The sequence below is a fragment of the Folsomia candida genome, unplaced genomic scaffold (genome assembly GCF_002217175.1).
Source record: "Folsomia candida strain VU population unplaced genomic scaffold, ASM221717v1 Fcan01_Sc001, whole genome shotgun sequence".
Classification (NCBI taxonomy): domain Eukaryota; kingdom Metazoa; phylum Arthropoda; class Collembola; order Entomobryomorpha; family Isotomidae; genus Folsomia; species Folsomia candida.
In genome coordinates, this window is record NW_019091193.1 from 2555282 (window position 1) to 2579193 (window position 23912).

At 36.3% G+C, this 23912-nt stretch overlaps 4 protein-coding genes across 7 annotated transcripts; all 4 read left to right on the plus strand.

The window, feature by feature from the left end:
- Positions 1 to 1932: 1932 nt before the first annotated feature.
- On the plus strand, positions 1933 to 3715 carry LOC110842025 (protein SIP5). Its single transcript, XM_022087727.2, has 4 exons — positions 1933 to 2071; positions 2149 to 2197; positions 2261 to 2320; positions 3296 to 3715. Exons 1-4 carry the CDS (start codon positions 2018 to 2020, stop codon positions 3565 to 3567), a joined length of 435 nt encoding a protein of 144 aa, XP_021943419.1. The 5' UTR covers positions 1933 to 2017; the 3' UTR covers positions 3568 to 3715.
- A 9575-nt stretch (positions 3716 to 13290) lies between these two features.
- Positions 13291 to 15967, plus strand: LOC110842383 (ABC transporter G family member 20-like). Of its 2 annotated transcripts, none has more exons than XM_035846121.1 (9): positions 13291 to 13432; positions 13489 to 13790; positions 13852 to 14094; positions 14159 to 14336; positions 14452 to 14567; positions 14640 to 14710; positions 14777 to 15039; positions 15448 to 15534; positions 15599 to 15967. In XM_035846121.1, the coding sequence occupies exons 2-9, from the start codon at positions 13761 to 13763 to the stop codon at positions 15811 to 15813; spliced, it is 1203 nt and encodes a 400-aa protein (XP_035702014.1). In that variant the 5' UTR covers positions 13291 to 13432; positions 13489 to 13760; the 3' UTR covers positions 15814 to 15967. The 2 variants fall into 2 exon arrangements, with proteins under 2 accessions (XP_035702014.1, XP_035702013.1); XM_035846120.1 differs by having other exon boundaries at positions 13857 to 14094.
- A 485-nt stretch (positions 15968 to 16452) lies between these two features.
- Positions 16453 to 19566, plus strand: LOC110844737 (retinol dehydrogenase 12-like). Its single transcript, XM_022091054.2, has 3 exons — positions 16453 to 16860; positions 17212 to 17802; positions 17883 to 19566. The coding sequence occupies exons 1-3, from the start codon at positions 16558 to 16560 to the stop codon at positions 18048 to 18050; spliced, it is 1062 nt and encodes a 353-aa protein (XP_021946746.1). The 5' UTR covers positions 16453 to 16557; the 3' UTR covers positions 18051 to 19566.
- Positions 19567 to 19770: 204 nt separating this feature from the next.
- Positions 19771 to 23893, plus strand: LOC110855101 (oocyte zinc finger protein XlCOF6). 3 transcript variants are annotated; one of them, XM_022103528.2, is made up of 9 exons: positions 19771 to 19965; positions 20045 to 20089; positions 20240 to 20342; positions 20465 to 20867; positions 21141 to 21435; positions 21571 to 22341; positions 22431 to 22754; positions 22837 to 22915; positions 23012 to 23893. In XM_022103528.2, the coding sequence occupies exons 4-9, from the start codon at positions 20465 to 20467 to the stop codon at positions 23372 to 23374; spliced, it is 2235 nt and encodes a 744-aa protein (XP_021959220.1). In that variant the 5' UTR covers positions 19771 to 19965; positions 20045 to 20089; positions 20240 to 20342; the 3' UTR covers positions 23375 to 23893. The 3 variants fall into 3 exon arrangements, with proteins under 3 accessions (XP_021959220.1, XP_021959216.1, XP_035712041.1); XM_022103524.2 differs by having other exon boundaries at positions 19781 to 19965; positions 21138 to 21435; XM_035856148.1 differs by having other exon boundaries at positions 19781 to 20089; positions 21138 to 21435.
- The last annotated feature ends 19 nt before the right edge of the window (positions 23894 to 23912 follow it).

Here is a 23912-nt window from a genome sequence, read left to right on the forward strand (position 1 = left end):
TTCTATAGCATTACAAGGTTTATACAAGAGTTGTAGTTGCTAGATGATACATATATACATATAAAGTTAATTAATTTAAGCACAGGGAAAACCGGAAACGGAAACTAGAAAACGATGCAAATTTATTATCTAACTTCAATCTCGCCGGATAATAAGGTCCACGTCTGATATATACATAGTTTCTCACGCTTTATTATGAAATAAGATTCATATAAAAATTCAGCCAAATTGTGTGTTCCTTCGATACTATGGTTATATGGATGAACGTGTACATAAGGTAAGTATGTGATCTAACTTTTTGACAATCTTGACCCCACCGGGTGAGCTTGAACCGTAAGCCCTATGCTAAAATTAAAATAAGAAGGATACATATGGTGCACTCGCGTTGATCCCCCTCCATTCTAGTTGATCTATTATACCTTAATTTTTCCAGTATTGAAAACTTAGTTTGACAAAAGATTTTACAAATTGTAAAAGATTTTGCTGTCAACAAACTAATCACTTATTTGTAAAAATGGTACAAATTGCGTTCCAATTTCACAAAAGGTTTCACAAATTTCTCAGCTTTACCAACTTTCTGATTGAAGCTACGTACTTTCACATCGAAGTAAATCTAGGATGGCTTATTTAAAACATTTGCATGGCGTGGGAATTATATAACTAGTTTTCACAAAGACGACAGTTAAATAAATATATAATTGCTTCGTTATTAAGACTTTTGAATTATTTACACACAAATGTAGTACTTGGGTTATACAGAAGCTTTAGTGGGACATGAGGAAAAGTTTGAAGTTACTTGTCAATACTTAAAGTGCTATCAGCTAGATATGCATACATCTGTAGGAAAAGATACTCTTCAAGATTTTATTAATTGAGGTAATTTTTTGGAAATACAGTTGTCATGCTTGTTAATTCGGTGATACGTTTCGCATGTGATGTCAGAATCACAGTTCATATTCTATGTATGTATGAGTAGTTGCATATGTAGATAGATACAGATATGTATATATCTATGTACACTATACATTTGAAATCTAGTATATTTATATACATAGGTATTGAATTCTCGGCATAAAAGTTGCTACCGTTTGGTATTAAATAGAATTATACCATTTCAGAGTATGACCATTAGTTCCTCTCTTGTTAATACACCTTTGTGGAAACACCCAACCATGAATTTTGATCATCAATGGTTCATTCTGTTCGTTCAAAAAACAAGAGACAAAAAATCTCAAAGGTTATCAGGTAGAGTTTGTTTTGGCAAAAAAAATTCAATTTCGAGAAATTCCAGGACTTGTTTATTTTTCTGAGCGAACAGTACTCGAAAATGATCTAAATAAAGTACACAATATTTACTCCTAAGCTTTAAAAATGCTGAATGACTCTTATCTGCATAACTAGATTTAATTCTATTTAATGCAAATTCGGAAATTCACCTTTGTGCATTTAATTCTTCTGACACTTGGTTGTACGGTATTTCATTACACGATAAATGTGTTTATCAAGATCAAAAGCGTGTCAATAAAAGCAATGCGCAGTAATCTGTCGATAAATTAGCTACTTATTCGTCGCATGAACCGGAAATTGATTCTAATCTGGTCAGCTTCATTTCAAATATTTTATGTATTTTATGATTAGCTTAAATACCGGACTGAAAATAAATATGTAGATCACTATACATTCACGAAATATTTTTCATTCATTTCAACATATGCAATTATATAATAACCCGTTTTTTGATGTTGTAATTGTTAAAAGATAATTTAATTTAAATCCAATGTATATGTACATACAATTGTATTTAATTTAAATATGTATGAAAAACCGGAAGTTATTTGTAATACGAACCCATTTAACTAAATTTTTGTATTTAATTGTATTGTGCCTGCAAAAAAATGGGTAATCACGAAAGGATAAAAAGTATAAAATTCATAGTTTTCCTGCGCATTTTTTCATGCTCTGACAATTTTCATAGTTCAACAAGATACCAGATTCCATCAAACCCTAACCCGCAGCCATGAAGCATACTTTGATTTTGTGCGCAGTTTTAGCCTTCGTAGCTATAGCAGTGGTAAGAAGTTCAAAATTTCGTAGCCTGGACTAATCTTACTTCAGAATTGTAAACTTGCCAAATTTTCTAATTTTCAGGCTTCCCCCATCCCTGAGGATGAATCTTTAACACTTTTGGAAAGTGGAGGTAAATATTATTTCCAATAATGTATACAACCTATTTCCGCTAATTTATCAACTTTCTATGTAGAGGAGGAATCTGCCCTTCAAGTGTCACCCATGATGGCCATGGCAAATTCAACAGCCTCTGGTAAATCCTCTTCGGTCATCCTGTCACATACAAATATGTGCACAGAGCTGAACCAGACCAAGCGTACTACAAAACTCTTTTCCATATTTAGCAGAAGCAGAGTGAGACTCGGACTCTGGTGGGTATCTACCACCACCGCTGACTGTCGATTCGACAGTGCCGTATGGTGGTCTGTCTCACGTGTCACTTTCCGACCGGAAATATAAATTCAAAAAAGCTTAAGTTTTAAATTTTGGGCGAATTGGTAATTCAGCATCACAAATTTTAATAACTTCAATTATATGTCTCATTTTCTCATGAGTGACAATAGTTTGTTACGGCTCTTGCAAAAATAAGTCCCTCCCCCAGAAACTTTGACCCAAAAAAACTCATGGTTCCCACACTTTGCAGTCTGACAACAAAAGCTTAAAATGTTCGTCTTTCGAAGGAGAAAAATCTGGCATTAGGTTGTCAGACTGCAAAGTGTGGGAACCATGAGTTTTTTGAGGATTTGTATGTTCGTAAAAAAACCGCGAATTTTCAAATTTTGAAACTCGTGATGCATAAAAATGTTCGTATTCAAGGGGGAATTAGAATGTCAAATACAAGTACATGTCTAATTCTTACTGTACTCTGTATACATTGACTTTCTCATTTTTTAAAATTTTATTCCCCCATTTTTGGAGGGGGGTTAGATGCACATATTTCAAAAATCGTTATGTTATATATATCCTTGCACCAGGAATTCAATTTACAATTTTTTAAATTAAATTCGGTGACATCGACGCGAAAAGGATTTGTACAGTACACTTGGTCTTTATCCACACTCTTCCTTAGAAATCTAGCATTAAAATAATACCAAGTGGTATTCATACATGATTCTATCAAAGTTGTACTGATACGTAATGAGGGGTAGTAATAGCTCGGTATTAAAGTTGTACCACATTGGAAGCAAATTTTTACAGACGGGTATAACTGTATAATTTTTGCTCAAAGTTTCAGATGCATCAGGTGGAGCTCCAGCACCCGGTCCGAATGGAACTCCTCCCGGGAAGGGGAAAGGAAAGGGTAAGAAGGAAGAAAATATGAAGAAAAGGAAGGAGAAGAAGGAAGCAAACGAAGCCAAAAAGAAGGCAAAACAAGCAGAACGAGAAGCCAAAAAGGCGGCTAAGAAGGCGGAAAAGAAGGCAAAGAAGAATGGCAAGAAGAACCAGGAGAATACAACCGCAAGTGGAAATACCATGCAAACTGCCGTTATGCCACAATAATCTTTTATGTATATGCATGAGGCGTTTTGAATTCGGACTATTGCCTAACTTGTAAATTACTTGTGTATTTATTTATAACTTACAATTTGATCAAACTGAATAATCAAACTTAATGAAATTATACGATGCTTTCCTTGGTAAAACGTGATGGTCAAAGGTTTTTCAAAGGACATTTTCCGCACGCACATCACCAAACAAATAATGCTAGCATTTTGCATTCGGAAATAACAAAGAGATGGCATGCAGAACGATTAAAAATCAATGTGCGACATTTTATTAATAGTGCTATTATTGGTGTTTTCAGAAAGTTTACACGTGCATTCCCAAAATTACATATACTAAATTCACATATTGAATTGTCGAGATACATATGTACATGGAAATTATAAATTAGGACTACTTTTGGAAACAACATTGAAATTCAAAAAGCGGCTGAGATATTTATATGACACGTCAAAAATATATGTTCCCATCATACAAACTTCCAGATTATCAGATTACCATTCCGTGGCTAAAATCAAAATTTCGAAATGATACACACTCTCTACTTAGGTAATCCTCATGAATTTGTAGAACTTAAAGTAATCGATCTTCAAGTGGGGAATTTCTACTCCAAAAACTGCTGTTTTTGAAGGACGAGCACTCATGTTCCAAATTGCACCGTGACAATGAAATACGTCAGCAAGGTACTGCACATCTGCAAAAAAACGGTTAGGAAATGTAATAAATCTGATTGGAATGCACTCTTAGGTATTGATTTATCTATGTATAATATGATTTAAAAGCATGCAAATTGTAAAGTGATGCTTGTGAAGTATGATGCTTGTAAAGTGATGTATTGACCTACATTATACTTATGTATTATCGAGTGGACAAGCTCAAGTAGATTTTATAGATATATAAATACATACGTACATATGTATGTACACCCTAAATAACTTCACAAACCCTCACCCGCAGAGGTACGACATATTTATATTGCTCCAATTTTAGATAATGATTAAGAAACCGTTTGGCTGCCAACGGAAAGTATGTCTCGAAGTCATGCACAAAATACTTGTGACGTCGTTACTAAAAAAATTCAAAAGTGCTTATGCTCAGATATGAGATTTTGACTTAGGTATTTTCCGTTGATGACAAAACGCCTCCTTAATTATTTCCCAAAAACAGAGCACTATATTTAGTATTGACTACCGTGGGTGATGATTTACCTCCCAGGTTATTTAGAGTGTGCATGCAAGTGTGCCATATTTTGCCATGCTTCCAATTTCTCGAATTTATCAAATGTACATAAATGAACCCATAAAACTATGCCATTACCGTTGCGACAAACGAATAGTTAATTACGTAACGTCCTTTCCCGGAAATTCCTATCGGAAACGAGGACAGATCATGTAATAAGACCATTACATTTGTTGTAGATTCACCAGCCAAACTTTTTTCTTCCATTTGATAAATCAATAGTCGAAATTGGTCCACCTTATTAACCAGAATATCAAAAAGCGAATAGAATCCCGTAGTAAAATAAGTACTTACCTGCTTACAGATATCCGCCGCAAAATAGAAAATGAGGAAGAAACTGACAAAGTAAAAACTTAGGTATGGCGTCCCGGGCCCACAATTGGTGAACCACTCTTTCAGCCGGATCGAGTAGAAAAATATTGCTTGGGCGATAAAAGTGAAAACTACTGTTTGAACGGCATCATTAATCAGGATGGATAACTCTTTAAGCTTTCGATACTCTGTAATCGTCTCGGAAAGACTGATTTCCTCCGAATCTGCTCTGAATTCTTTGGAAATTGATTTTTGCAAAATTTGCGAAAATTCTTTGACTGGGTGCCACAGTGAAAGGGTCGTAACGAGGACCAATGCATCCGTAAAGCTGCCCATGAAACCTTGGAAGGTGTAGCAAATGAAGAAAATTAGCAAGGATGGAATTTTTTGAGGTGATTGCGAAATCAAATCCAGCACGGAGTTTATTCCAGTCGAATTTTCGGTCGGGTAGAACAATTCGGATGGTTTTTGACTCGTCAGGAAAAAGTGGAATTTGATTCGCTCCTCGAATTTTAATATTTGACGGGAGAAAGAAGAGAATTGATGGCTAAGGAGGAAAGGCGTTATGAAAGCGAAGGTGGCGTAAATCCCCATAATGGAGACCGCAATTAGTCGTGATGGTAGCTTTTTGATTGGAAATTAAAATTAGTTCCTCAATTTAATAAAAAATAAGGCAATTCGCGCAGGAGCATTGTAAAATTCATAAATTTTGTAAACTTGCAAATTTTTACGAAATTTTACAAATATTTCGATGCAAAATAAGCTTAAATTTTTGTAAACTTGCTAAGATCAGGGGCGTCTTTTCATTTAGTATGTAAAAGTATACAAAATAATTTTCCAAAAAACTTACGGATTTTACGAGTTACAAATGCCTACGTGATTTGCCTTAATATGCAAGAAGAGTATAATTTGTGTGTACCATTTGACTCTTCTCATTTGAAAGGATGGACCTCCGTGCCGCTAATTTGTTCAGGGCTGTTAGAAACTTGGGAGCCTTGCGCCACATGATGTACATTAAGACAAAATTGTGAAGTAAGGTTACAATTCGGTCGAACATGGTCAAGAACTCGACGGGATTGTGAGACGACTTGGGGACCATGTGAATCCGAAATTCTCCAAATTGTATGAGCAGTGTGGAGAAGGGAAGGAGGCCAGAGATCAGCTAAATTTGGCATATAAATACACTCTTAGAAATACAGTATTAAAATAATACCAAGCGGTATTCATATACCTATGACCATACCAAAGTGGTATTGATACGTAACACTGTGTAGTGATATTCCGTATTAAAGTATTATCGATCAGTACTACTGATTCAGTAGTAGCAAATATTTACGACCGGTATAATTTTAATACCAAGCGGTAGCATATCGAGAAATCAATACCAAACTTTCATTGTAGCCAAAAATCACACAAAATTAGTACCTGGTGCACTACGTTAGTTTTGATAACGTATTCCCCAGCTTTCTCATTTTCGCCAGCTTGATTTCTTACCACTTTAAAGGGCAGAATTAAAAGGAAATGGGTAAAATCGAACCATGCTAGGAAAAAGTTGGCGAAATTTTGTCGCCTCCACCAATTCCTCGTATGAATACTGTTGGATGAATTAGTGCTGGATTTTTTCAAGTTATCCGGTGAAAGCGGTTTAACCGTCATGGTGTGAATGTTATTCTTTTCTGGGAACTCTTTTTGAAAATTATCGATATTCGGGTAATTTTTAGCGACATAGTTTTGAATTTGAAACATTTTTAGTTGATTTACTCGAGATAAAAACTGAATTGTGTATGCCGATTTAATTCATGTCGTCGAATGCAGCGGGCGACATCATGTATGCATTAATATATACAGATATGTTTCAATTGGAAAATTAATATAATAAATCGAGTAAATTATTCATGACACTTTTTATTTCATACATTAATGCGGTTAAAATTTATTTGTTTTGCGAATTTGTATTTCACCACCCTAATTTGGGGTGGTAAAAGTGCAAGGAGTTTTTCAAGTGATTGATAAGAGGAGCTACATATGTACATATCGACATAACTGTACCATTTTGCCAGAATCAAGGCCAACTCCTTGATACAGGTTATTTTTATATGATTATGTACCTAGGTATAAGCTTATAAATATATTTTATTGCAGTGCTAACAATTTAGATGGGCTCATATAAATATATACATACACGGAATTCATGACAAATTGGTAAACGTATTTTTTCATTTTAGCGAGAAAAGCAAAGTACTTTACATACAAGGTAAATTATGCTATTTTGTTCAAACCAAAAACTAAGGAAATTAGGCTCAAGAAGGTTTTCGGTATTTATGTAATTTTATTCTCGAAACGTATACCATGTAATAAATTCTAGTATACCATGCACCGTGCCAAGTAGCCCAAACAATTGGTAAGGTGCCGCATGAAAAGTCCGGCGGTTGCAAATATAACCCTCTTGATCGCAAACTTGCACTCAAGCAGTAAAGTTACGACCCCCACCGCTATAATCATCGCGCATAAACCGAGCACATAAAACAGCGCGGGAAACGCTCCTTCCTGAGAGTTAGAGATTATAACGTTTCCCTCTTTAAAGCTCGAACTTAATTTCAGAAATAACTTTTTGGTCAAATCCGGTCCAAAATGCTGCACATACTCGAGCTTCCGATTCATCATTTTAACTGCTTCCAATCTCTTCGATATACCCGATTCCGCCAATCTACAACACATTTGGAAATTGTCGACGAAATGTGATTGTTGCTGCCCAGTCCGACCGAAGTATATTGAAAGGGTAGCTCATGGAGGTTATCGAGGACTAACCGCTTCCCTGTAATTTTTATGGACGACATAAACGGGATTAAGACACCTTCCTCGTCAACAATTGCGAACGTGGCGTCCGTCTTACGGGCGTGAAAATTATTGGGCGTGGAAATACATAATTATGAAGGGGTGAAACTTTCACCGTGAAAGTGAAATTGTGGAAGGTGTTGTTTCCAAAAAGACCCACTCCGGTGAAAATGTGTTACAAGTATGGGGAAAGTTTATTACCGTTAGGTTTTAAGCACACATTTATAATTACGACGTTTAGAGAGTCATTCATATCGTACAACGCGGTGTTACATATTTTATTACCAGATTTTTTAGAGGGTACCATAAGGTTGGATGATGAACATGCACTCTATAATATTATGCAGAAGCAAAGTAACTTGTCATGTATGTATGTACATATCGGTGGTTAAAGTCGGCGTTGATTAGTTTTCCTAAAGTGTTGGTTTCGTGATAACTGTGTATTCTTGACTTTCTTGGCTACGTGCCGCTAATCACGATTTCGCGTATATATAGATATGTGCATGAATTGAAGTAATGCGATATAACGACACATGTATGTAAAAGTTCAGTCGCGTTTTCTCCCTACTTAAAAAGATTAAAGATTAAAAAAGGTACGCGTTTCCATTTTGGGGGGCTGGTACCTTATAGAGGATGGCAGTCCCGCTAATTTAGATTGTCATACAATTCAAACGGAATTAAGTATACAAGACCCTATAGAACGAGAAACACTATTTTGCAGGGTAAACAATTACTACTTTTTAAATATGTAAAACTAACATATAAGCCCGTCTCCCGCCGGGCGAGCGAGAATTATAAGCTGCAAATGTCTGTCGGCAACGAAGCAAAACTAAATGTTCCGCAACGGAAGTGAGAGTGGAGAAAGTGAAGTTTCGAATAGCGCGAAAATTCAAAATGAATTTAATGTCACATAGTAGTTAGCTTGAGCTGGTTGTCTAACCCTGGTTGTCTTGGCTATATATCTGCGTGGTTGTCTAATGGCAGTTATCCGAAAGTGGTTGTCTAGTAGTGGTCATCTTCATCACTGCGAAATGCCATTGAAGTGAAGTGGAGGTCAGTCACGGCCGTCACGGGTATACATAACTGGTCACTTCGTTGCGAAGTATAGTGGTTAACCAGTGACTGACTTCTACTTTACTGTACTTAAAGTACATGACACATGACCAATCCCATTGACTTCCACTTTACTTTAGTTTTACTTTACTTTCAACTAAAGTGGCCAAACCTGCATACCGTAACTGACTTCCACTTCACTTTAGTTTTACTTTACTTTCAACTAAAGTGGCCAAACCTGCATACCGTAACTGACTTCCACTTCACTTTAGTTTTACTTTACTTTCAACTAAAGTGGTCACGACAACCAATATATCAACTATTAGATAAGCACCCATGATAACCATCCTAGATAACCACCATCGGATAACCCCCCCAGATAACCACCATCGGATAACCCCCCCATATAACCACCATCGGATAACCCCCCAGATAACCACCATCAAATAACCACCGGATAAACCCAACCAGAAACCCACCACTCCAAGATAACCCCCCAGATAAAAACCATCGGATAACCCCCCCAGATAACCACCATCAGGCTACCACTCCCAGATAACCATCAGACAACCACTCCCAGATAACCACTCCCACATAAGTACCACACAACCACTTCCAGATAACCACCATCAGACATTTAATTTTTTAAATTAAATTTATTTTGAATTTTCGCGCCATTTGAAACTTAACTTTCACTTCCGTTTCGGAAAATAACTTTCACTTCTGTTGCAGAAAGACATTTCCAGCTTATAATATAGATAATTTAGGATTGGCAACCCTACATACATATATAGATATATGTATATTTCGCAAATTTGTTGCAAATTATGGTTTTGAAGGCTCATGACTTCAGTTAGTAAAAATGCAAAACCTATCCTTCTCTTTTTATTAGTTAGCATAGACCAGCATAGTTTCTTCTGGTGGAGTACATATGTACTTACAATGCAAGTCTTTTACGTGTACAACTCAGATCGGGCTGGGACCAATTTTATTTTGTTCACCACAAAAAATAAGCATACCCGTATTTTTTCATTTTTCATAATGCGCTAATTTGAGCGCGAGGCGCGAATTTTAAAACATTTTTCAGCCAAAACCTCGGTTTTTAAAAATTCTGCAAATTTTCGAATTTTAGCGCGAATCCAAAAATTCGAAACATGTCTCTTCAGAATGACTTATCTGACTTTTAAAAAATCCAAATGCATTATTTTTTGAAAAATTAAAAATTTGAAAGAGTTTATAATTTTAATGAATTTCAAAAACTGGCAAAAAATTTTGAAATTCAAATTTCGAGACAATTGGATTTTTCATAAGTCAGGTAAGTCATTCTGAAGAGACATGTTTTCGAATTTCTGGATTCACGCTAAAATTCGAAAATTTACAGAATTTTTAAAAACCGAGGTTTTGGCTGAAAAATGTTTTAAAATTCGCGCCCTGCGCTCAAATTAGCGCATTATGAAAAATGAAAAAATACGGGTATGCTTATTTTTTGTGGTGAACAAAATAAAATTGGTCCCAACCCAATCTGAGTTGTACACGTAAAAGACTTGCATTGTTAGATACATATGTAAATCTTTTTCTAAATCTAATAATGTACGCATACATACATCTCTGCGAACACAATTTATACTACAATGAATAAGCTCGTACTTTACATATGTATCCAACTATGTGCAAATGTACATACATACATATATATGTATATATACGGCTACGTACATAAGTTAGATTCTGAGAAAAAACTGAAAGTTTATGTATGTATTTCCAACTGGTCGTAAATTGCAAAGATAAGTAATTTTATGAATGGCATCAACTTTATTACAATGAACTCATGAACAATGTATACGAATAAACCTACATACATACAAAGTCAGGGGACCAACGGCCAACGAATGTACACATTTTTTTCTCGGAGTATGGTTTAGGTATGTATTTATTTATATACATAGATAGACAATAGATATGTATACATACCTACATATGTACATACATATATCGTTCAGATTCAGGTGTACGTATATTAGATACAAATATACATACACATGCGCAATTTCCTTAAGTTGTAATCTCTTTCATAACTTAATCAATCGAAACATTTGGGGTATTCATAACGAGTTCATGTGTATGCTCTCATTCCAACATATATAATTTTGGAAACATTTTTTGAACTAAATACTAGCCTTGTAAATAGATGCACAAGTTCGCAAATGAATTTTGAAGATCAAATTTTAGTGAACTACGTTTTATTGCTAACGCTTCAAACGTTACAAACTCGTAATGAATATCCTCCTTGTGTTTGTACACATAATGCAATCATAAAAATGAATAAATTCGTATGAACGCGGCAAGGAAAGTTTCATATTCTTATGAATTGTGACTTTTCCTTCAAAAATAATTAACATGTCTCATCCGTTGCTATGTATGTCTGAAACTGGATGTTATCTAAATATGATTGCTGACTCTACATACATAACTCATTTTATGTGCTTATTAGTTTAACCGAGATGAGGTATAACTATATGTATTTATTCACGTGCATATGTACATATTTACTTACTTAACTTCTTGTACTGTCGTAACGTATGGGAAATATGGTTTCCTACAGGATTTCAATTTATTTTCCAGGTGAGATTAATATGAGAACCTGGTGAACTGTACACTGGGTCGGAATACATATTTATGTATGCATATTACGTATGTATGTATGTGTGTATGTATGTATATGCAATGCATGAATGTTACTTTTTATAGTTACTTGGGTTCAGAAGTCGACGCCGACAAATTTTCGGCGGCGGCGGCGCCAGTTTTTGGCGATTTTTCGGCGGCGTCGGCGGCGCGGCGCGGCGTCGCAATGTTAAAGGTATAGGAAATCAAATTTTTCGGCGGCAGCGGCGCGTAAAATAGTACCGGCGTCGGCGGCCTCTGCTGGGCGTATAGAACTTATCGGAGTACATTAATCGGATTCAAGCTTGATAAAATACTATGTACATATATTCATTTATACGCATTACCTGTGTAAGCAACACCAGCTTACTACATCGTGCAATGAGGCCATTTAGAATTATCTTTGTAATTAATTTATATCATAAAATAAGCGATCGAGCTATGTACGTAAAAATTGACAATGTTTCGTACATATTTTATGATACGAAGGATATGAAGGAGTACCTTCTTGGTAAGTGGTAGATAATTACAGGATTTGCAGGTATGTATGTATGTATGTACATATATATTAATTGCACCTAAAAGAACGATTATAATCGCTTGACAACGAGATATATCTTATTATGCACATGGAATAAACTTCACTACATACATACATAATTGAGCATTCAAGCAAACTGAACAGGAAATTTTTGTATTGCAGCTTTACATATTTACATACGTAATTGTACAACTAAAAATTATCTATGAAATGGCAGTAACAATAAGTAACGGTTTCAAACATTTCGCCAAAGGTGAGATCGTTCTAAACGGTATCGATCTGAATGTCGGCATTGGAGAAATGTAAGTATTTAAATCAATCGAAAAACTAATGGGATCCTTAATGAATATAATTTATTGTCAAATTATGACTAAATAGTTACGGATTACTGGGTGCCAGTGGATGTGGGCAAGTGTCACCTGCTTTCTTTACGCATTGTTAAGAATAAGATTTAATTATAATTTTGGAACTTTCTATAATCTTCCGATTAGAAAAACGACCCTACTCAAATGCATTGTTGGCTTGCATGAGCTCAATTCTGGCAACGTTACCGTATTTCAACAACCGAATCCCAGTAATCTTGGTCGTCTTTGTGGATACATGCCTCAGGCAAGTTAACAATTTTTAAATTTTTATAAAAAATTATTGTTTCAAGTCTGTCTAATTCCAGGACGCAGCTCTTCTGGGTACATTAACGATCGCAGAAACACTGAAATATTTTGGAATAATCTACGCCATGAGGACACACGAGATACAGGAAAGAATCGAATTTCTTAGCAATTTTCTAGATTTGCCGCAAATTAATAAAGTTGTTCAAAATCTAAGGTACAAAAATTATGAGAGCAATAAGAAATATGAATAATTTTATCATTTTCGTCATTTCATATGTAAGTGGCGGACAAAAGAGGCAGGTTTCCTTGGCTGTGGCGATGATGCATAATCCAAGCTTGCTCGTGCTGGACGGTAATAATTTGAGCTTATAATTAAGATTAAGATGATGTATGTAAATGTAACTTACTGATGACCCCACTTTAGAGCCATGCGTAGGATTGGATCCTCTTTTAAGACAAAGGCGAGTTACGAAATCAGGCATCATAAAAGTTTTATGAATAAAAACTTTCCCACAGGATTTGGAAATACCTGCATGAAATTTGTCGTGATCAGGGGACCAGCATAATAATTTCTACGCATTACATCGAAGAGACAAAATTCTGCGAGAAGGTTAGCGAATTTTCATAACAAGCCAAGGGAACTTTACATAACGCTGTCAATTACAGGTGGGTTTTATGCGGGGTGGTCGTCTTCTTGCTGAGGGCACCCCAACTTCTCTGCTCTTGACACACGAAGCCGCAACAATGGAGAAATTAGTGTTCAAGTTGTGCCAACATGATAAAAAAGAATCGAATTATCCTAAATTTAAATACCTTAATGATCCCGGTCTGGAAGAAGCGGTCGTTTTACCACCCAAGTCCCTCGCACCAATCGTTCTGAAATCGCACCATAGAAATGTGGACAATAATGGATCAAAAATTTATGCACTCATGTTTAAATGGTTCCATCGCAACCGCAGAGATTTAAGGTTCATTTAAATGTTCATTTTAATTTGTATTAATTTCCTCACGTCTCAATTTTTGTGACAGAACAGGTTGCACGTGCTTCAACTTTGTATTCCGGTCATGGTCGTGTTCACTTTTCAAAATGTGATCGGTCCAGTACCAAACCGTGTAAAGCTGAGTTTTGTGCATAATTCTAACCTGAGTTACGCCGACGCCATGCCAACATACTGTGGGGCAAATTTTCCTAACAGTTTGTCGCAAGAGGGTTTCGCCAACGTGGAGATTTGCAGTTTCATGGACACATTTGATAAAGATGAATTCATTTGGGTAATCGTATTGCATAGGAAAATACATTATTTGGTGTCAGGTAATATATTGAATTATTGCGAAGGTCCCTGCCATATCGTACGATGAGGGGCTTGAAAAAATCAAACAGGGCAAAACCGCAGGACTCATCGAGTTTCCGCAAAACTATGCCATACACTTAAAAAACCGACTAACTTTTCGAGAGTTTGCGGATAATAAGACAATTTTTGGCTCCACGATTTCAGTCCGATTAGACGAAGCCGGTATGTAAATATGTACATACATACTACATACACAAAATAAACGCAGATTATGATGTATGGATATGAGTTCAGTGCATATGCTTTCATTCTAATTCATTCTTTCATTCAATTTTAGACCGGATGTTGGCTCTCTGGATGAGACAGACTATTTTTGACAGATATCTTGTCTACGTAGGGAATATCTTGGCATCCTGTTCCCTTCCTAGTGACCTTAGCAGATCTCCGATTCATGTATGTACCGATATTCAATAATTGTATCAGAATCCGCTACTAAATAAATACAGATAATTTATGTTATTTCAGTCCCGTGCCATTTATGGGTCCACCGAAACATTTGACTATTTCGTCTTCGTACAACCTGCATGCCTAGTTTTGTACGTTACTTTTACAATTTTAAATAGATAATTTATTCGCTGACTAACTCCCCCCCCTCCACCCAGGATAATGTTTACCGTGGCGCTGGCAATCCCCGCTTTACTGGTGGAGGATAAGATGTTAGGACTCGTGGATAGAGACTTTGTAGCCGGAGTGCACTTATGGCATCACTTAACTTCTACTTTTGCCACCCAAAATTTAATCATCTTAATCCAAATTGGAGTAGTTTTGGGAATAATGCATGGTTTGTATGGAATGGTGATTAAGGGTTCGTGGGTTACAGTCGTGGCGTTGATGTACGTAACAGCTTTTACAGGAATGTCAGTGGGTAAGAATCTAAAATTATTGTTGCGGGTCACCTTATTTGCATAAATCTCATTATGAAAGTTTTACGGGCTATCCATTTTGAATAAAGTCTGTCTCTCGTTAATGCGTCAAAATACTATGCAAATGTGATGATACGCAGGAAGCATTTTAAGGTATTTTAAGGTATGTTCATACAGTTTTAGATATACGTACATACATACATACCTACATATATCTACTACAAATTTGGTACAAATTATCACTCTCGTTTACATATTGTGACGCAGAGTTCATTTAATCTTGAAGGCTGGTATCATCCAAAATGGGCAGATATTTATGCAAATGAGATGAAATTCTTTACTTTCCTGAGTGTAAACGATGTCTTATCATTTTTCATGGCAAACTAATTTGTATGCACTACTTTTTTGAGGTTTTCTCGTGGGTGCATTTTGTGACCGTCTTATGGAAAACATTCTAATCATTCTGGGCATGATTACGTCCATGATATTTACGACAGGTACATATTTGCCTTTATTTAAGCAAGATAACTCAGGAAATGTCTGTATTTGTGAGTGTTGCAGGAATTTACTGGCCTTTGATAATGAGCACGTGGTGGTTTCGTCAAGTGGCCAACTTCATCCCGATGACACTTATGGTCGACGCGATGCGTTCAATTTGTTCGAGAGGATCGGGAATGACAAACCCAAGCGTGGCTCTTGGCTTTTTATCAGGGTGTTGTTGGATTTCTGTTTCATTGCTCGTCACAATTTGTGCAGGAAGATGGAGATATAAATAAAATAGGAAACTATTTTTAGAAAATTAAATGTTTTTTGTAAGCGATGTTTTTTTGAAGTATTTCACACAATTTAAATGAGAATAATGCATATTCTACGAATATGTAATATGTATGTATGAATCTATCTTGTTTTATTAAAGTTTGATACTTAGAAATCAATATATTATCCTTATGCAAGTAAACTCAGTTGATGGATTTGAAAGGATAAAAAGAGTTATGCATTTATGTATCTTCTAAATCAACTGCTTCCATACCGGAAAATAGTACAAAATATGGTACATATTTAAAAAGTTACCTGCATTTAGTATTATGCATTGTGTTTCTACCTACAAATGCAAAACCATTATATAGTTTACGAATACATATATGTACATAGACATACGTGTATAATGCATCTATGCATATATTTGTTTTGCTCATATTTGCATGCAAATATCGCACAAAGTCTCAATTATATTATAAGGCCGATGATAACAAAAAACTAGTGAAAAACTTGCACCATCATCATCCAAACCTAACCTGCACAACGTGGTTTAGGGTTTTGGCAAAACTCATGATAGTGACATTGCAAAATATAATTTAATAATTTGCACTTGAATGAATCCAGCAGCGTCATTGCAACCCACCTAAAACAGCATAAAAGTCATCCAGCATCTCAATCCGGTCTCATTCACGTCTGTCGTCTGTCATCTCAATTTCTGTCACAATTTTTAGTGTAATATTTCCACCAACAATTAATTCGAAATGTTGTGTTGTCTATCGGGATGGTTGTGCTCAACCCTGTTTTATTTCGCCATCCTCCCAGCAGCTATTCTTATTGGGACAAAACTGATAATTAAGAAACTTCGGGGAAAGGTTGATCTCACGAATGAAGTCGATATCCAAGGAAAGACAGTGATCGTTACGGGAGCCTCGGACGGAATTGGTAAAGTGACCGCGGAGGAGTTTGCCATCCGTGGGGCGCGAGTTATCATGGCGTGCAGAAATTTGCAAAAGGCGGAAAAATGTGTGAAAGATATTCGCACGAGGACGACAAATGGGGAGCTGGTAAGTATAACGCAAAGAGGAAGAAAAATTAGTAACAGTATTTACGGCAATGTTTTTTTTTTTACTCCGGTGCGAAATTTTGGCAAATATTTAGTTTGCGAAATAAATTTGAATAGTAAAAGTGCGCCGATTTACTTCAGAACAAGAAGTTTCATGAAATTAAGTAGAATTTTGCAAGTTATGTGCATATGCTCAATCTTGTGACATATTTAATTGTCGCGAATAACCACAATTTTCATTTTGTCATTCTTTCCGAGAACAAAATTTTATGCAAAATGTTACGCAATTTCACAAATAATTTTAAAAGTTATGCACTAAATTTTCGACGTGAATACCGTGAATTCCTTTTAGATCCTCATGGAGCTAGACCTCTCAAAATTATCCTCTGTAAGGAAATTTGCTGCAGAATTTTTGCAAAAATACGGCGGTGCCAGTAACCCTGGCGGACTTTCGATTCTCGTTAACAACGCAGGCCTCGCTATTGCTCCCGGCGTCAGGAAAGTGACCGAGGACGGATTTGAGGAGACTTTCGGGGTCAACCATCTGGGTCACTTTCTCCTCACGAATCTTCTCTTACCAGAAATGGAGAAAGCCGGAAATGTTTCGACCGACCCGAGCCGCATCGTCATCGTCAGTTCGGTAGCACACGTCTGGGGTCAAATAAACTTTGATGATTTGATGTTCGAGAAAACCCCGCTGGAAGATTGGAAAGTGTTTTCAAAATTTTATTGCAACTCGAAATTGGCCAATAACCTGTTCAATTTGGAACTAGCGAAGAGACTCAGGGCAAAAAAGGTGAACGTAAATTCGTACGCGTTATGCCCAGGATATGTCGAAACCAATATTGAGACGAATATTTTACGAGATAATCCACCAAATTGGGTCTGGATGAAGGTTATTCGGCCCGTGCTATCATTTTTGATGCGAAAGGATGCAAAAGAGGTAATTTTTGGAAGGATTTTAAAATTTTTTAATTAATTGCAAAAATGTGTGCTAATTTTATGTATTTTTTGAATGTTCAGGGTACCGAGACGACCATATACTGCGCCCTGAGCAAGTACTTGACCCACCATAGTGGCGAAATGTATAGAAATTGCGAGTTTTGGGATTACAGCAAAAGAATAAAGTTGAGTGAGAAGGATGCAGCCAAACTTTGGGAGGTTAGTGAAAAGTTGGTAAAGCTGAATTAAATAATGAGGCAATTCACGCCCTCCTTCGTAACTACGTAAACAGCGTAAAATCCGTAAACTTACAAACGTTTACAAACTTTTACAAAAATTGTCAAGGAAAATCAGTTTACAAACTTTTGTAAACTTACGCAGCTCACAGGCGTCTTTTAATTTTGTAAAGTATTTTGTAAACTCAATTTGGGGAAGGAAAAAAATTGCTCGATACAGAAATTTGGCAATATATGTTGCTAGTGACTCCTAATCAAAGAATATGAAGTGAAATTGGAAAATTTATCAACCGGAGGTACCCGAGGGGGTGACCCATACCGATTTTTCAAAATCATCCAATCGAGCTGTAATCATCCAAATTAGTTCACGAGTTTTTTAAGATTCGGCGTCAGCTGATTAGCTCGGGTCCTTCTCCAAAACAGTTTACCCAAAATCCTGACTGTTTGGTTTAATATTACTTAGCACACTTCCAGCTTTACCCTCAATCGTCATTTGACCCAGTGGGTCCACTTTCAAGGTCAGCAGGTCAATTTTCCCGTGCAGGCTCGGATTGATCGCATTTTGGGGCAAAATATCATCGATATTGGAGAGCCCACATTATTTGATTCATTACGGATTCTTTCATTATTAGATACAATAATTATCTGGGGTTATAATAAAAACAATTTTTCACCTCTGACCTCCTTGGTAATCATGCCACATGAATAATTAAGTTTAGAAAGTGTTTTTACGGCACCCTCCAACTCTGAGGGCCCTGGAGGGGACATTTCTGAAGCTATCACCCTAAAATTTTGGATATATCTTTTTGATGATATTATCTTGCTTGCCTACGAAAATCAGCTCAAAATTAGAATTTGCACCAGAGATATTCAAGCGCGAATTCGTTTAAAGCGTCATAATTCGCCTTTTGTATGACGTGAAATTGGTAAAATTTTCGCATCCGGGACCCGAGGGGGTCACCCATACCGATTTTCATAACTTGTCTCAAAAAGCTGAAATTCGGAACGGTGATACTTAATAGCTTCTCATGAAAGAATATGAAGTCAAAGATGAACACAAAATAACCAGATAGGCAATAAGGAAGGGGTACCCATACCGATTTAAAAGAATTTATATATTCAGCTAAGATTTAGTGTGGAGTCGAAAAATAACTTAGGATTAGAATTTAGGAGGGTTAACAGCCTCCACTGTTCGTGGTATTTATTATATCAATAAATGCAGCTCCACAAATTTCTTCCATTAATTTCCTTTTTCTGAAAATGATCTTCATTTTGTTTCAATTATCAGATAAATTTTTACAAAAATAATTACGAAAGTGAATTCACGGGAAGCTGTTTGTAAACGTTTGTAAGTTTACGGATTTTACGCTGTTTACGTAGTTACCAAGGGTGCGTGAATACCCTCAATAAATAAGTTACAAGTTTTACGCTAAAATTTAAAGGTACGCAGAATTGTAACATGTGTGAAAATTCATACAAATTTTCTACTCATAAGATTGTGTAAAAATAAAATATTAGTTAATATGAAATATGTATTGGTTTTTCTTTTATACATGTAACTAAAAAATTTAGATAATTTACAAGTAGAATCTAAATTACATATCTAAATTTTAGATAACTGGGCAAACAGACAAGGTATGCATTTTCATGCACCAAGTAAAGTCCATGGTAAGACATTATGGAATGTCTTAGATATCATGGAATTTGATAAGAAATTCCAAGATAAGATATACCATGTTAAGACATTCCATGATAAGGCATTCCATTTCATATATTGGATAGATGAATGCTATCTGAATCAGATAGATGCATGCCCATCTCATGAAATTCCTTCGCCGGCGACGTTGAGACGAGTTTCACTGGCACGAATTTAATCTCATATCCTCTCTTCCCTTCAACGAATGTGCCACGATTTTCATTCGTCTCTCGTAAATACGAAATATTCCCAATTAAATTAAATACAAGGGCAGACAAATTATTAAATTAACTAATTTTTTCTCTCTCTAGGGTAGAGTGATATTGACTGATGCGAATTCAATCTATTGGAGTCAAGTAAAAACAAAATAAAGAATCTTTTATCAATTCAATTACAAATATTAAAAATTTTAATTAAAAATTCTAATTGTAAATATTTAAAAAAGTGCACTTGTAAATATTTGTATTTCATTATCAATTCAAGTTTTCTTTATAATTTATCTTTAGATGTCCACCTGCCTTATCTGGATTTTTGGAGTTCGGAGGTTCAGGATTGAATGAAATTTAATTTCTAATTGCAAATTAGACTATACACATCATAATATTCAAGGTATATTGTATTAATTGAAGAAAAAAAATCACATTTTAACTTTACAATTATGAATTATGAATTTGATTACAGTTAAAACTTTATGGTATAATTAATTAAGTAATTCTCTCCATTCTGAACAGATGGAACAGATGTCCAAGGACGCCTGCTGTCTTCTCTGTTTCAAATCACTGGAAGATGTTGAAGCCAGGAGTCGTCGCTCCTTCCCACCATCAGAAGTCCTCCCCTTCAAGGCCATGAAGATCGAACTCTTTTGCGACCTGCTTACACAACGTCGATCCGCCATGTTCGAGTTTCCATATAAAAGTTTCGAGATAGAAGATAATTGCGAACTTTGCCAAGATTGTGCCCCTCTGGTGGGAAAATTGGAAGAAATCAGGAATCTAATGTTCAAGCTGGGGGAAAAAGCGGTGGCAAAAATGAACGAAATTCAGTCCACAATGTTGCAGTCATCCTACGACCCTCCGAGAAACGATAGGGGGAATGCGATTTTAAAAATTCATGAGGAAATACTAACCGTGATAGGTTGGTGATTTACATAATGAAGCAATTAATGTAGGTCTTGGTAACTTTATAAAATCTGTAAATTTGCAAACTTTTACAAATATTTGTAAGGAAAATTAGCTTACAAATTTTTGTATACTAAAGCAAATCAAGGGAGTCGCTTTATTATGTAAAAGCGTGTAAAATTATTTTTTACTAAACTTACGGATTTTACAAGTTACCAATGCCGTAAATGCGTAAATTGCCCGAATTTAACGTGCATAGGTATTAATATTATTTTCTTTAATTTAGAAGAAATAAATCAGAGAGAAGTTGATCATCTAACAAAACCTTTCCTATCGGACGTTTTCGAAGCGGAAATAAAAAGGGAACTAGAAAATGGGTACAATCGTTACAGCCTTGGTCCGGACGAATTGTTCGTTAGCTACATAACTCGTAGAGCACCACCGAAGAGAGAGATAGAGATAGAAGAAGAACCAGACTTCAATTATTTACCGGAAATTGTGGAAGATGACGATTTCAATTTCGCCATATTCCCGTCTAGTCAGAAGAGGCTGCCGAGAAGGCCGGAAAGCAGTGAGACGTCACGGTATGAAAAGATACGAATTAATAAAGTGTAATGCATCATTTTAAAGCTTTGAAGATTCACGCTAAATTCATGTATTAAATTATTATGTAATTTTTTTTTGTGTGTGTGTATTAATTTTGTCAAACTTATTTCTAGAACGAAACGTAAGCGAGAACCTACTCCCGAAACGGAAAAGCACGAAAATCCCAATACAAATGTCTTATTAGTCAAGCGTCCTAAAACCACCACTAGTGTGGCGCCAAAAAAAGCTGTAAAACCAAAGAAGCAAAAATCTCCTCCTTCCGACTCAGAAGAAGATACAAAATCTGATAATGAATGGACGCCCAAAACTGAAAACGACACAGACTCAACTCCCTCTGACGAGGAGGGTGTCGATGAAGATGAAACAGGTACCGCGGCCGCCCGTACCCACAAGTGCATGTTTTGTACAAAGGCTTTCACCACGCAATCCTTTCTGTGTCGCCACATCAATCGCGACCACAACATCGCTTGTCCGGTGACCTCATGTGATAGCAAGTTTGCTACCATGGAAGCAAGGAACTCTCACTTGAATGTCATCCATCCCGACGTTTCGGTAGAGGAGGAGCTCGACCCTTATCAGTGTCCAATTTGTTCAACAAAATGTCGCAAATCCACTTTTGCCGTGCACATGGTCATTCGTCATGAAAATGGGGAGAAGAAATTCCCCTGTGACAAATGCCCGAAGAGTTTCTGCCTCATCCAGAATTACGAGAGACATGTAGAGTTGCACAAATTCGACGGGATCAAACCATTCGTTTGCGACGTGTGCGATTCCAGATTTGCAGACGAAGCGCGGCTACAGCGACATGTGGCCACGCACAAGTCAAAACCAGCCAAGTGCGAACAATGTGGGAAGTCATATTCTTCGAAGAAGGCGTTACGCAAGTAAATAATTACATGTATAGTTTTGCAAGGCTGTTAGGGATACTAGTACTAACCGAAAATTGTTGCTAAATTATTTTTAAACTTTCTAGACACATGGCCATCCATCGTGGCGCGCAAAAATACGCACGATGTCCCCACTGTGATGCTACCTTTTCTCATACAAAGAGTCTGAAGCGCCACATTGCCCGCGACCACGCAGCCACCTCTTCCACAGGAGACGACCAATCTCACCTATGCCAACTTTGTGGCAAATCGTTCTATCTCGCCATTGATCTCAAAACGCACCTGGATCGGCACCAGGGCAAATTTCAAGTCGCTTGCGACACGTGTGGTGAAACCTTGAGCGACTTGACCACACTGAAATCGCATAGGATCAAAGTCCATGGAGAAGACCCGTTCGTTTGTGAGGAATGGTATATACTTAAAAAAATGAATTTTGTCATGAAGTATTTAAATCACAAAACTACATAATTGTATATCCTTCTTATTTTAAAGTGGTCGGACTTTTACGGTTTTGACGGCATTAAAACGACATAAGATTACGCACATGGGGATAAAAGAGTTCAAATGTCCGGTATGATTTCAAAAACAATTTAACGTGTTTTACTCCACAATTTTTTGAGAATATATACATAATACATAATTTTACCCTAATTTTCTTAATCTGCAGATTTGTCACTCCGAATTTCTCAGAAAACATGATCTCCTCGCTCATATGAGAAGCCACTCGGATGAACGTCCCTATCCCTGCCCACAGTGTGAACAAGCCTTCAAAGTCAAGCACAGTTTAAAAATCCACATCAAGCGAGTCCACACTCCCGGCTATGTCGCCCCCACCCCGCACCACTGCCCACACTGCGGAAAGCCGTTCCACCGACGGTACTTGATGGAGGGTCATATCCGCCAGGTCCACACGGGGGTCCGACCCTTCACCTGCGATCTGTGCGGAAAGGCCTTTTCCGTCAAGGAGAAGCTGTCACTGCACTTGAGAAATACTCACGGTATGGCGAAAAGTCAAAAGAGACGAGTTTAAAGGGGACGAGAGAGAGATAATGGCTGAATTAATGAATATTTAATAGTTCTTAATATAAGCAGTAAATGTTAACAATTAGGTGATTGTAATAGATGACGATTATAATATAAACCAGAACTGTGAGTAGACAGATTAATCTCTCCGATGAATTAGAACTAGATTTTGTTATCTTATAAAAACGAGAATATGTAAGTCAATTGTACCCATGGCGCTGTTATTTTTATTTTAAATTTCCTTAGAACACAAGATAAGAATTAATTGTAATCCAAAATAGTCTTATTTTAGTCATCTAGACTACATAATCGTTTTCTTTACGTAATTTTGTAGTATTTATTTAGACAATCATTTCTCTTTGAAAAATAATCTTATCTCCAACGGAGAATTTTGACCCGATAATCGACATAATAGCTTTACTACCTTTATTAATTATATAAATTGTATTTATAAAATTGTTAATCCTAAGTGGATTCATTTGTTGAAGTTAAATTACAAATAAAATTTTCATTTGTTTATGAACAATTTAAGATGTCGGATCCAT

Coding starts and splice junctions, on each gene's coding strand:
- LOC110842383 (XM_035846120.1), top strand. CDS start 13,498: ATGCGGGGTGGTCGTCTTCTTGCTGAGGGCACCCCAACTTCTCTGCTC. Junction 14,711..14,776: donor CAACCTGCATGCCTAGTTTT/GTACGTTACTTT, acceptor CCCTCCACCCAG/GATAATGTTTACCGTGGCGC. Junction 15,535..15,598: donor GTCCATGATATTTACGACAG/GTACATATTTGC, acceptor TGAGTGTTGCAG/GAATTTACTGGCCTTTGATA.
- LOC110844737 (XM_022091054.2), top strand. CDS start 16,558: ATGTTGTGTTGTCTATCGGGATGGTTGTGCTCAACCCTGTTTTATTTC. Junction 16,861..17,211: donor GGACGACAAATGGGGAGCTG/GTAAGTATAACG, acceptor AATTCCTTTTAG/ATCCTCATGGAGCTAGACCT. Junction 17,803..17,882: donor TGCGAAAGGATGCAAAAGAG/GTAATTTTTGGA, acceptor TTGAATGTTCAG/GGTACCGAGACGACCATATA.
- LOC110842025 (XM_022087727.2), top strand. CDS start 2,018: ATGAAGCATACTTTGATTTTGTGCGCAGTTTTAGCCTTCGTAGCTATA. Junction 2,072..2,148: donor CCTTCGTAGCTATAGCAGTG/GTAAGAAGTTCA, acceptor TCTAATTTTCAG/GCTTCCCCCATCCCTGAGGA. Junction 2,321..3,295: donor GGCAAATTCAACAGCCTCTG/GTAAATCCTCTT, acceptor TTTTGCTCAAAG/TTTCAGATGCATCAGGTGGA.
- LOC110855101 (XM_035856148.1), top strand. CDS start 20,465: ATGGAACAGATGTCCAAGGACGCCTGCTGTCTTCTCTGTTTCAAATCA. Junction 20,868..21,137: donor GGAAATACTAACCGTGATAG/GTTGGTGATTTA, acceptor TCTTTAATTTAG/AAGAAATAAATCAGAGAGAA. Junction 22,755..22,836: donor CCGTTCGTTTGTGAGGAATG/GTATATACTTAA, acceptor CTTATTTTAAAG/TGGTCGGACTTTTACGGTTT.